Here is an 11952-nt window from a genome sequence, read left to right as displayed (position 1 = left end):
TGTGTGTATGTATGTGTGTGTGTATGTGCGTCTGTGTGTGTGTACGCGAACACAATCTCACTCACTTTTCTCAGAGATGGATGAACCGATTTTTACAAACTTAGTCCCAAATGAAAGGTGCAACGTTCCCATAGGCTGCTATTGAATTTCTAATGGATCCGACTTCCGGTTCCGGAATTACAGGGTGATGAGTACGAACACGCAGAAAATGTCGATTTTAAGAAATTCTGCAATGAATGTATAAAGGTGAAATTTTTTCCAAAATATGACCACAACTGCTTCGATTTGTAGTATTAGGTCACTAACATCCATTCAAAGTCTATTTGGCCACATTGGCCACCATCATCGGTTCCGGAAGCCCCGGCGGAAGTATCCAAATTCAGACTAACAGTCACATCGGTTTCTCGGAGGTGGCTAGACCGAATCAACCAAACTTAGTCTCAAATGAAAGATGTTGCGTCCCCGTAAATGGCTATTTAATTTCATCCCGATCCGACTTCCGGTTCCGGAGTTACAGGTTGTGGCGTGCGATCACATAGCAAATTGTGATTCAAACCGATACTCCGATGAAAGCAAAAAAGGTAAAAATTTCGCTAAAATGTCTCTCAAACAACTTAAATTTGCTGTTCTAGGTCACCAACGGCCAACCAAACTTTCGTTGACTACATTGACCACCATAGACGGTTCCGGAAGTGCCCGGGAAAAGCGGCCATCTTTCAAAATTTACGAACTCACATCAGTTTCCCTGAAATGGTTGGGCCGATTTTCACAAGCTTAGTCATAAATGATAGCTATAATATCCCCATAGATGTCTATAAAATTTCATACGGATCGCTTATATGGTTCCGGACATATAGACTAAACCGTCCGGTCACATATGAAATTCCCATATAAGCCGGAACTCAAATTTTTTTTCAAAGGGGGGACCTCATGAAATTTCAGAAATCGAATTCGTATTTTTGATGCCAAACATCTGTAAAATGCATGAAACGTCGAGATTTTATGTTATCTCGAAAAAAATTTTTTTGTAAAAATCGACTTTTTGGGACTGACGATTTCGCACCTTTTTGCCTTTCTCAATAGAAAGGTATTTCAGTTCAATATTACCGTGGCTGTTTTTTCTTTTTCAAAATTTTAGAACTCGAATAATGATTTATTTTCTTGTATATAGTTGTCATGTGATGTATAATAATAAAATGTAATATATGCATTTAAAAGCTTTTAATGAATATAAACAACGCACACATTCTCGTGATCCATGATTGAGAAAGGCACAATTGCACCGCTAGGTGGATTAAAATAGGTTTTTAATTACTCTGTCCTAAGGATTGGTTCGAATCTTCGATAAACAGCTAAGATAGTTATGTGTTACATAGGTTACACATTGCATAATTCCTTGACGGCTTGCGTTATGATATAGTAAACCTAGGACTACAAAACCAAAATAATCTGCTAAAATGTTTAGCCGAGCATTAGCTTCAAATTTTTTCAACAATAAACCTTTATTATCTTGTTTAAATAATAAACAATTACTTCGGAATGTATCGGTAAGTTTTATGAATTGTTTGTTCGATTTTATATGTAAATTGTCCGTCATTTAAGGTGCTGGATGGCTTACGCATGTCTTCATTCCGGGCATCGGAACCCTTGGAAAATATAGACCAATTTCCGGAAGTAGAAGTCGTTAAGAATTCTCCTGAATGGAAATACGTAGAACGACTTATTGCACCTCGCGTCGTTCCAGCTCCAATTGCTAGAAGCTCGTATCCTTCAGGCTGGAAGCCTGCCAGCCCTGACCCGGGACTTAAGTATTTTGTAGCTCGCACTAAAAACCATATGCTCCCAGTATATCTGAGACGAAGCTATCGGGGACAACGTATTATTACTGCAGTGAGACGTATTGACGGAGATATATGGCAGTTGGAGGCTGAGTTGAGGTATTTAATTGAAAGTAAATTGAATAAACAGATTGTTACCCGGGTGAACGAAATGAACGCTCAGATTGAACTGAAAGGAGATTTTGTTACGATTGTTGAGCAGTTTCTCCTGAGTAAGGGATTGTAATCGACAATGTTCGTAATGTAGAAAAAACCGAGTGGATGCCCAGAACATTTGAAATAAAGATGGATGAACAATGTTAGTACAACCGAAGTTATGTAGAATCCATAAAGGACGATTAACTCTTATGCCGAAATATTAAAATGTAATAAGCATGTCATTATTTTTCCAAATGAACCGTGTCTGTGGAAGTAATTTATCTCTTATAGAAGACATTGTACGTTGTGTCTCTCCAGATAACAAACATTTAACTGTAAACACCCGCAGCTGAAATTCCGAATAAATCAGCTGTTTCAAGCCAGGTTGGCAAACGTTTGTAGGTAGCGCAATGATTGATACGATGCAGTTGTAGTGCAACCACAGACTAACAGACATAACACTATGAGGGAATTCCCACAAAAAACATCGATCCCGCAATTTTCCCAGAACACTAGCTCCACCTTTCATACACAGTAACAAACACTCATTTGCTGATGGGTTACCCCTCAGGTTTGGGAACAATTTTTCAAATTTTTGGTCTATCTCCCTTATGCTTGTTCATATGTCATTGGCGCCATAATTTCAAATGTGGCCACAGTCCCAACTACAAATATATTTAAAATGACCGTTAAAGTGGGCGAAGCATTGTTTTCGAGTGTTATGTCTGTTAGTCTGTGGTGCAACTATCAAACACCGAGATAAAATAACTAATGAATTCCATAAGAATCACTTATGATTCGGCGCCACAAGTATCCCATATGAAAATCATAAGTTTGACTTACGACTCGGAGAAAAAAATGGCCATCGAGTCACTTAGAATTTTCATAAGTAATGCTAATGAAATTTTTAAGCCATCTTTATAGCTTTCATGCGACTGTGCTTATGTAAATCATCATGCTTGAATATAAATTTGTTGTAGATGTTGTCATATGGCGCTAGTTCGAGAAAATATTAACTCAGCATATTTTTCATTTCAAAACATATATTTTTTTATTTAAACGAATTAATTCACATGAATAAGGAGCATTTATCTCTAGTTTGATGTTTTGATGAGTTTGTGAAGTCTCATAATATTTCCAATAAGCAGTAAGTGAATGGAAATGTCTTGAAAGTTTGAGAAAATTCAATACATTTCTTATGAAAGTAATGTAAAATATGGAGCAAAGAGTTACGAAGAATATTTACTTACATTTCCCCAAATTTGAAAAAAGAACATTAAATTCAATCCACTTACAAAAATGCCTAATTTCACTGATTTCATATGGTAAAATTATGACCTTTGCGCAATAATACGATTATGAACAACATTACATACGCCTATAAATTCCATAGGGCGAACTTATGAAATGCATAAGCGTTCAATGAAATTAAAATTGTGTAGCTTCATAAGTTGCGACTTAGGAAATTCTTAAGTATATTTGCGTCAGTGAACACATGTAGCAAACCGTTGCGTAGATGGCAACAGTGAAACACTTATTTTTAACTTTATCAATTTTAAAGTTTACACACGTTTTGCCCTTCTCATACAAACAAGGGCTATGCAATTACTTTAAAATCAACTTTTTTGCATCTGGCCGAGTGTTATATACAACTCGATTCAGTTCGGCGAGATCGAAAAATATCTGTGAATCAGAGTTAAAAATAATCGAAGCTCTTTTCTGACGGTTGAAAATGAACCTGATTCGACTCGCGGTGAATAGAAACAATATTCATTCAAATATCCATGTAAGTCATTCAGTTGAATATTGTACAATATATTCATTACAATAATTATCTGGGAAACTGTTTTCAAATACCGATAAAGCATATGAAACAACAATCATCATCGCTTTCATTGTGCCAGGGCCTACTTTGATCCGTTTGATTCGTTGCTGCACGGTCGCTTCGTGTAATAATCGGATACGAATGAAAATCTGCTTGGATGAGTGGGCGGTTTGTTCGTTTGACGTTTTCAGCTGCGTCACTGAATATTGAAAATGAATGCGGCTGAATATGATCAATTTTCATTCAATGAAGTTGAATATTTTTAACTCTGCTGTGAATTTATGTCTGTGTCATTCAAACTCAACTTGCTCAGAGATGGCTGAACCAATTTACACAAACTTAGTTTCAAATGTAAGGTATAACTCTCCCATATGATGAATTTTTAGTTGAGTCGATTTCCGGTTTTGAAGTTATGGGTTGAAAAGTTCGGTCACGCAGCAAATACCCATATAAACAGACAAAGCCATGATGTCTGAATGATGTTATACATATTAAACTGGGTGCAACATTATTTGAATTTGCAGGCCTATATCATTTGTGACCAATCAGAATGTAAAAACGTAATACAGTCGTGATTCGCTGGCTGGACACTTTTTAACTGGACCGCTTTTTAGTTGGACCTCCGCTAGTTGGACCATTGTCCAACTAAAAAGCATCTGAACGTCAAAATCTTATGTCAAATTTACTTTGACATTCAATCTGACAATTATTAGAGATGTGAATAGATGCAATTATACTACTAACGTCTCCTTTGGAGTGTTTTTGACATCTGTCAGTCGGTCCAACTAACAATCAAATTCGTTAGTTGGACAGAGGTGTGGCCCAACCAGCGAATCACGACTGTACACATTTCCACAATAGGGATCTTTAATTTGGAAAAATTGTGCCAATTTTTCATATGTGTTGATAGCAGGTGTCCTTACGAGTGCACTCGTATCATTCTTAAACCTTAATTATTCTTTTCTGATTTTTAAATTAAAAAAAACCAAATTAAATTCAACCAACAAACTGACAGTTGTCCCACTAAATGACGTATCTGCAAATATCTCGTTCGCCTCATTGTTAACCGGGACAACACCCCACACAGCATGATCTGGTACTTTGTCAATCCGCTAGCAGCCTGCCATCCCAAGTTTCATCTGCAAACTATGGTAGATCTGATAAGGCAACCTATAGAGTCGTGCAAGTCGCATGGGTTTGGATGTGTTATTGTCCTAAAAGGAAACAGACTAAAAAATGTTTTTTTCGATAGTTTCGGGCCTAAAAATTTAATAAGAACTGAGATATTAACTCACGGTACTAATCTGCATCAGAATATGCCTTAACCCGCACACCCCTAAAGATCCCTATTATATTGAATATAATAACTAGCTAATGAGTCATACTTTGGATAAATGAGAAAGGCACAATCACACCACTGGGTGGATTAAAACAGGTTTTTTAAATAATTTTTGTTCTAGTCCAATAATTAGACAATTATTGTCTGTTCCCTGTGGTCCTACTAATAGGTAATATGACTGTAGTGTTCATTAAGAAACTGCTTAATTTCTTTAGTAACGAACGCAGGTTCGATTCATCCTCGGGGGCGTACACAGCGTCACTTTTCTAGCACCAGCTCAACCGGATTGACTTTTGGCTGCTCTCTTTTGGGCTTTTCGATTGATGTGCACCAGTGTAGTGGAGTGCACTGGATTTGCATTTACGAGCAGAAGTGCAGAGAACTGGGTATGTTCCATTAACACTTCTGCTCGAAAGTGCGAAACCAGTGCACTCCACTTAACTAATCTATGTGCAGTTGCGTTAGTGCAAGATTGAGGTTAAATTGGGTGGAATTTTTGCCAAATGAGATGGAGAATCGTACACATCACGTCTACATATATGTCTATACACATTGCAACTGCGTGGTGTCCTATACGTCAAATAAGCCACTACACTGGTGCATTGCAATCGAAAACGGCATTTGTTTACTGTTGCCGGCTGGTTGCTTCACGCAAAAATAAAACAACCCAAAGAATAAGTTCATTTAACTTATTGTGCGTCGCATTCGCATTTGTTAGTGTTGTCAAAAACAAAACGAGAGGTCTTCCGCGAAGTAAGGGAAAAAAATTGAGTTGTTTGGGGCACAGCACAGTCTATAGAGAACAGTTGCGCAAAGAGTGAAGTCAAAAAAGCCTATACATAGAGATATATAGAGCACAATTGGAATCCATCTCTGATACCTCTGCAGCAAAGTTGGATTCTAATTTTGTTCGATAAGTAGACTTTTTTCGGCTTCACTTTCTGCACACTCTGTGTACCTTTATACTAAGGCCTTTAGCCAACACTGCCAATTAGCTGTGAAGCAATGCTGGTAAACACGGCTCACAGTAAAAGTCAACTTTATGTCGACTTCGCCTGCGTGCGAGATGCATTATAGTATAGGTGTTCACATTCGTCATGTTTGAGTGTGTTGGTTTGTTGCTAGTGAAATTAATCATGGCGGCCTAGGACCGCGAAGCACATAATCAACAAACCGACCAATCGAAACGAAGCTTGTAAGCACATGGTAAAAATAAGTATGGCGTCCGAGATAGCAAAAGAGCAAATAATGTTTACTAGAATGAAGTATGGGACCACGTGCTTCTGTTTTCTTCTTCATTTCTTCTTGTTTGACCGAAGAAAAGTGACAGCTGATGCACACCTGCATACACCTCGTTCGGCGTGCGCAGCCTACCCAGTAAAGTTCAGCCGGAAATGAACTGGAATTCTGGCTGGTTCCAGTTCGTATACGGGCTCCAGTGACATAACCGATTCTAACTAGATTCTAACTGAAGCCGAAAAAAGTCGACCTATCGAGCAAAATTAGAATCCAACTTTGCTGCAGAGGTATCAGAGATGGATTCCAATTGTGCTCGATAGGTAGGCTTTTTTTGACTTCACTCTTATGGTGGCATGCATATTTTAGGTCTAGCGATGGATAAAATATTAGCTGGAGAAAAAAATCTCCTCCCCTTCACATTTCAATTCTATCGATTGATGAAATATTATTTTGCTCTCGCCGCCTTCTGAAGAATGCTTCGTTGACACTAAGTGGACTGACACTTTATCCAATTGAGCTATCTCCGTAATATTACAAGACGAGGATTTTTGACCATCTTAAACTACAGATTTTTGGAGCAGGGTAAACATATACGAATAACAAAGCCCACCAGAGCAATATTAACCTCTGGCGCCAAAAGACAATGTAGTATGAAAATAATTTGAAATAGCACATGAACCTGGTTTTAATAGATGTTTATGTGAAATTCGAAGAGAAATCATTTGATTTGCTTTTCAACAGGCAAGTGCACTGGAAAATGATGTTAAATTTTCTTTGGTTTTATAGTGTGATTTTTTATCAGTGTAGTTAGAGTGTGGCCAAGAGGTCATGACGTATTCAAACGAACATAAAATTTGACGTATTCACATTAGAAATGCGTCAGATTTCTGCTCGTTTGGCTACGTCAAACGCGTCATGGCCGGACTCTAACTAGAGCTCTCTAATTCTAACTAGAATCCCCCTAAGAACGGTTGGTTTCAAAATCGTCCAATGAAGGACATTCGTTGGACCAATTTTGACATCGTCCAAATAACCGTTCAACGAACGTCCATCATTGGACCCGTGTTGAACGATTTTGAAACAATTTTTTGGACGTCTCAGTGGGATCGGTTGTGTCACGAGCCGCAATACGAGCTGGAGCCAGCCAGAACTCCGGTTCATTTCCGGCTGAGCTTAACTAAGTAATTGCTTTCGAACTGGGGCTCGCAAAGTAACTGCGTATTTTGCTTCATGTGTAACATCGATTTGGTGTCTATGATGAAAGCTTTTGTATGAAGCAAAACATGCTAAGTTACATAGTGCTATTTTTCAAGCCCCAGCTCGTCCGAAACGATATTTCTATACCGATTATTCAAAACGTAATATCTAACAAATGTAAACAAACTGAGTTAATTATGCCAAATAAAAGCCAAGCATTGACTCTTTATCGTCCACAAATAATAGAAAAAAATAATAACTCTTTACATGTTAATTTAAAATTTAACCTTAAGTCAAAATGTCACATATAGTATACCAAAGCTTAGATGTTTCTCCAAGTCGACTGTAGTTAGTATGTTTTTCCAATGCCAAACCTCATATCTACACTCTCGGTTGCAATACAGCACATAAAATATATCACAACTACAAGCTGCTAGATATGATGTAATGAAAAAACTCTAGATTTGCTTGCACTCTTCGTTGACTGTTGCTTATCAGCTGTTCTTTAGAAAATTTGAACAATATTGTGGGACCATTCATAAATTACGTATCGTATTTAGGGGGAAGAGAGAGTACGATAAATTGTAACATATTGTGACACATGGCGCAGGGGAGTATGCTAGATCGTTACGTAACATGTTTTTGCCGAAGACAAAACTTTTTTCAAGAAATTGTTACGTAATGAGGGGGGGGGGGGGGGGGGGGGGTGGAGAAATTTGTGGCAATTTTTTTACATAGGGAATTTTGGCACATTCCGTAATGGTTTACCATCACTCACCGATTCTAACTCACATCAGTAGACGAAAGAAAAAACTTTTCTCTTTCATAAAATGGTAATATCCGTTCTCGGTGAGTTACAATATGTCTGGAATTCCCTCTCACAGTGAATTTTGACAGTATGCTTATTGCCCGTTTGCAAAAAAATACATGCGAGAGCTCTAATGGCCAATTTCTTCGCTGGATGAAAACTGGTTTTCACTGAAAACCAGTTTTCGTGTTGCTGGTGGCCAATTAGCTGAAAACCGGTTTTCATCCAAGTGAAGAAATTATATATATATATATATATATATATATATATATATATATATATATATATATATATATATATATATATATATATATATATATATATATATATATATATATATATATATATATATATATATATATATATATATATATATATATATATATATATATATATATATATATATATATATATATATATATATATATATATATATATATATATATATATATATATATATATATATATATATATATATATATATATATATATATATATATATATATATATATATATATATATATATATATATATATATATATATATATATATATATATATATATATATATATATATATATATATATATATATATATATATATATACCACCGCTAGAATGCCTTCTCTGTTCAAGTACCACAAACAACGAAGCGAAAAAGTTTTAAGAGAAAAGCGTGTTTCGTTACGTGTGTTATGAACGCCGTAAATGCGGCTAGAACAACATTTAGAAAAAGCGTACTCCAAAATGTGGATAAAGAAAACTATTATTATAGAATAAATTTATCCCTAACTGGAAACCGTCAGCAAAGTTACATAAATCTTTTTATAAATTTAGCTGGAAGCCGTTTTTAGCAACTGGCTCTCTTTCTTCCTAGAAATGTTTTGGTTTTCTTGTTGCGTGAAGTTTGTAATCGGAAAATCATTTGTGCTCTTTTCTCTAGAAATGTAAATGAAAAACATTTTGGCCAATGAAAGTAAATCACCAAGCATAACAATTCGTGAACCCACAACACCTTGTTTCAAGTTTATTAAGAACGTCAAGGATTCTAGTATTTCGATCGGGAAAATACGTATAAGTATACGTAGGATTTTCTACACATTTAGCAAAATGTATTGTTATTAATTTGTTTTCAATAGAATTTGTATGATTTTATCAGAATTCTGACAGCAAACCGGTAGTGCTCGGTTTCAGCAAGAATGCTGTCAGAAATGTACAATATTGTTCGACTCCTGCCAGAGTTTTGTTCGATTTTTGCAATAATTCTGTCCGAAAGATATTGCGATGATTTTGGTACGGATCCCTTCATAATTATTCTGTCATTTTACTCGGCTCCAGTCTGATAGAAACCTAACGGAAGAGATGTTGATTCGATCCGGAAGATTTTCGGAAATTGCACTATAAGTGGAAGTGGCTTAATTTTGAAAGTCATCTTCTTGTAGTTCCGAAAATCGACTTATTTTATTTTGGATTTTTAAAATTCAAAATTCAGAATTTATGTTTCTGTTTAGGTATTGTGGAATGAAGATAGTTTCTCATTTGAACAGCGAAATAAATTTGATGGTAGAAATGCTTAAATTGTGTATTTTTCACAGATATGGAAATAATAAATGGGATGCGCCTTTTTCAAATTTTGCTCCATTCGAGCCGCCATGACATCAACAAATCACCACAAAATTTGCTTATGAGTTCAATATATGGGAGCTGTCAAGTTGTCCCCGTGCTGGTCGTAACAGTTAACTGTAAACAAAAAGCGCCGCAATTTTTTTTACAGTTTTTTTACGGTTGCTCGAAAAGTAACGCTATGTAGCATGTTGTATTTTTCCTCATGCTTCACGTTTTGGAAAGCTTTCGCTGTAACACTAGAACAAAACAGAGCCAGATCAGTAAACGTCAAAATATTTGATGGCTACTAAACAGTTTGGTTTTTGTAATTTGTAGCAGTAGCCAAAACGCAACTTTTTGCGCATTTTTCATTTTGTGCGTCGATTGTGGTGCAACAATTACTTGTTTCTGCGATCGGAACTCAGTAATCAATTGGCTTAGTGCTTCCTGGAATGCCTCCGGTGAAAAATGAAGGTGAAAGTGACGCGGATGGTGATATGTCTGGAGGAGAGTCTGATCACTCCGCATCCAGTCGTGCTCCGGACCATGATTCTAGTGCGGAGGAAGCGGATGAACCGGACTCCGATGATTCTTCCGAGATGAGCGAAGGTGAATGCGAAAGGCGAAGATCCGATTGTTTGGAAAATCTCAGTGAGTATTGAATTCATTCTACCTATCGCAGTAGGTGTTGGATGAGATAATGGAATAAATCTAATCCGTCTTGCAGCCAATCTAGAGAAGCAATTTGTGGTCTTGAAGGAGCAATTATACAAAGAAAAAATGAATCAAATAGACCAGCAGCTGCAAGAGGTTCGCGGTGGTCGCTCACAGGAGTACCTCGCACCACTGCAACGACTAGCCGACAATATGAACAGCCGAAAAGAAGTAGCCGAAATTCTTAAAAATTTTCGAATGGAAAATATCCGGCATAAGTTCGAGTCGGAACTGCAGGCAGCTCGTCAGCATTTTGAGGTAAGCAATAACTGAAAAACAACTCGTGGACAGTTGATTTTTGAACGTTCGATTCCTACAGAGTGAAAAACAGCTTGCCATGGACGCAATATACGAGGAACTAATGGAGAAAATTCGAAGGCTCGAGGAGGACCGGCATAACGTGGATATATCGTGGGCTGATTGGGGTACGAGTACTAGAACCTCAAAGGTTCGAGGTCCAGGTCGAAAGAAGGCAGTCACTGTTTCCGGTCCGTATATTGTCTACATGCTGCGGGAAGAGGATATTCTCGAAGATTGGACGTCAATAAGAAAGGCACTGAAAAGATCGACTGCTGCTGCCACTTGATATTTGGTGTAAACCAGCTGTAGTTAAAACCTTGTTCGCAGCAGGAATCAGGTTTAAATCAATGTTCAATCGAATTAAGTTCTAAGGTATTTTTAGTTTTACACAATAAGTACTTTACTCAGTTCGCCATGATAAAGTGAATGTCCTTGGGGTGAGTCTTTTGTTATATGTGCTGTACTTTGACAAGTTCGTATTGCTTTTATTTGGCAAAAAATAAAATAGAATGAAGGCATGCTTTCAAAAATGAGTTGATTGGCTTATTGATTATTTGGCATCTCAAAGACCGAATTCATTGCGGTAATGTCCTTGTGCGCAGGCATGCACAAAAACGGTGCTGCAAAGTGTGCTATTCTTGTGCGCTGGCTCATAATGTGTCAAAGCTAAGTTCGTTGGGCTAGCAAGTAGCACGAGCACCGATGAACGAAAGCTTTCGCTAGTACAGTGATAGTTATAGAACGCTGCACCGAGCTATAGCTCAGCTATAGAAAACTAGAAAAAAAAATCTAGAAAACTAGAAAGTAACAATGCTTGTATCGTTTTTGCGAACACTCGTCGCACATTTACCAATGCATATTTCTTTCTTTATCATTACGCACGACATCGATAATTATGGGTAAAACTTCTGTTATCAGACGACCCCCACAAAATTCGTGGTAGAGCGAACG

At 37.0% G+C, this 11952-nt stretch overlaps 2 protein-coding genes across 2 annotated transcripts; both read left to right on the top strand.

The window, feature by feature from the left end:
• Window positions 1-1423: 1423 nt before the first annotated feature.
• LOC131683414 (large ribosomal subunit protein mL49) lies at window positions 1424-2162 on the top strand. Its single transcript, XM_058965386.1, has 2 exons — window positions 1424-1547; window positions 1603-2162. Exons 1-2 carry the CDS (start codon window positions 1458-1460, stop codon window positions 2062-2064), a joined length of 552 nt encoding a protein of 183 aa, XP_058821369.1. The 5' UTR covers window positions 1424-1457; the 3' UTR covers window positions 2065-2162.
• An 8097-nt stretch (window positions 2163-10259) lies between these two features.
• LOC131683413 (breast cancer metastasis-suppressor 1-like protein) lies at window positions 10260-11534 on the top strand. The gene is made up of 3 exons (XM_058965385.1): window positions 10260-10638; window positions 10715-10959; window positions 11021-11534. The coding sequence occupies exons 1-3, from the start codon at window positions 10440-10442 to the stop codon at window positions 11285-11287; spliced, it is 711 nt and encodes a 236-aa protein (XP_058821368.1). The 5' UTR covers window positions 10260-10439; the 3' UTR covers window positions 11288-11534.
• Window positions 11535-11952: the final 418 nt, after the last annotated feature.

Source organism: Topomyia yanbarensis, chromosome 2 (assembly GCF_030247195.1).
Source record: "Topomyia yanbarensis strain Yona2022 chromosome 2, ASM3024719v1, whole genome shotgun sequence".
NCBI lineage: Eukaryota > Metazoa > Arthropoda > Insecta > Diptera > Culicidae > Topomyia > Topomyia yanbarensis.
The sequence above is the reverse complement of the archived record's forward strand: the minus strand, read 5'-3'. Positions and strand labels throughout refer to the sequence as shown.

What these genes read in the sequence shown, in the direction of transcription:
- LOC131683414 (XM_058965386.1), top strand. Translation starts at nt 1,458, where the DNA reads ATGTTTAGCCGAGCATTAGCTTCAAATTTTTTCAACAATAAACCTTTA. An exon ending in AATTACTTCGGAATGTATCG is followed by an intron (nt 1,548 to 1,602) that starts GTAAGTTTTATG and finishes CCGTCATTTAAG; the next exon opens with GTGCTGGATGGCTTACGCAT.
- LOC131683413 (XM_058965385.1), top strand. Translation starts at nt 10,440, where the DNA reads ATGCCTCCGGTGAAAAATGAAGGTGAAAGTGACGCGGATGGTGATATG. An exon ending in CGATTGTTTGGAAAATCTCA is followed by an intron (nt 10,639 to 10,714) that starts GTGAGTATTGAA and finishes TCCGTCTTGCAG; the next exon opens with CCAATCTAGAGAAGCAATTT. An exon ending in CAGCTCGTCAGCATTTTGAG is followed by an intron (nt 10,960 to 11,020) that starts GTAAGCAATAAC and finishes CGATTCCTACAG; the next exon opens with AGTGAAAAACAGCTTGCCAT.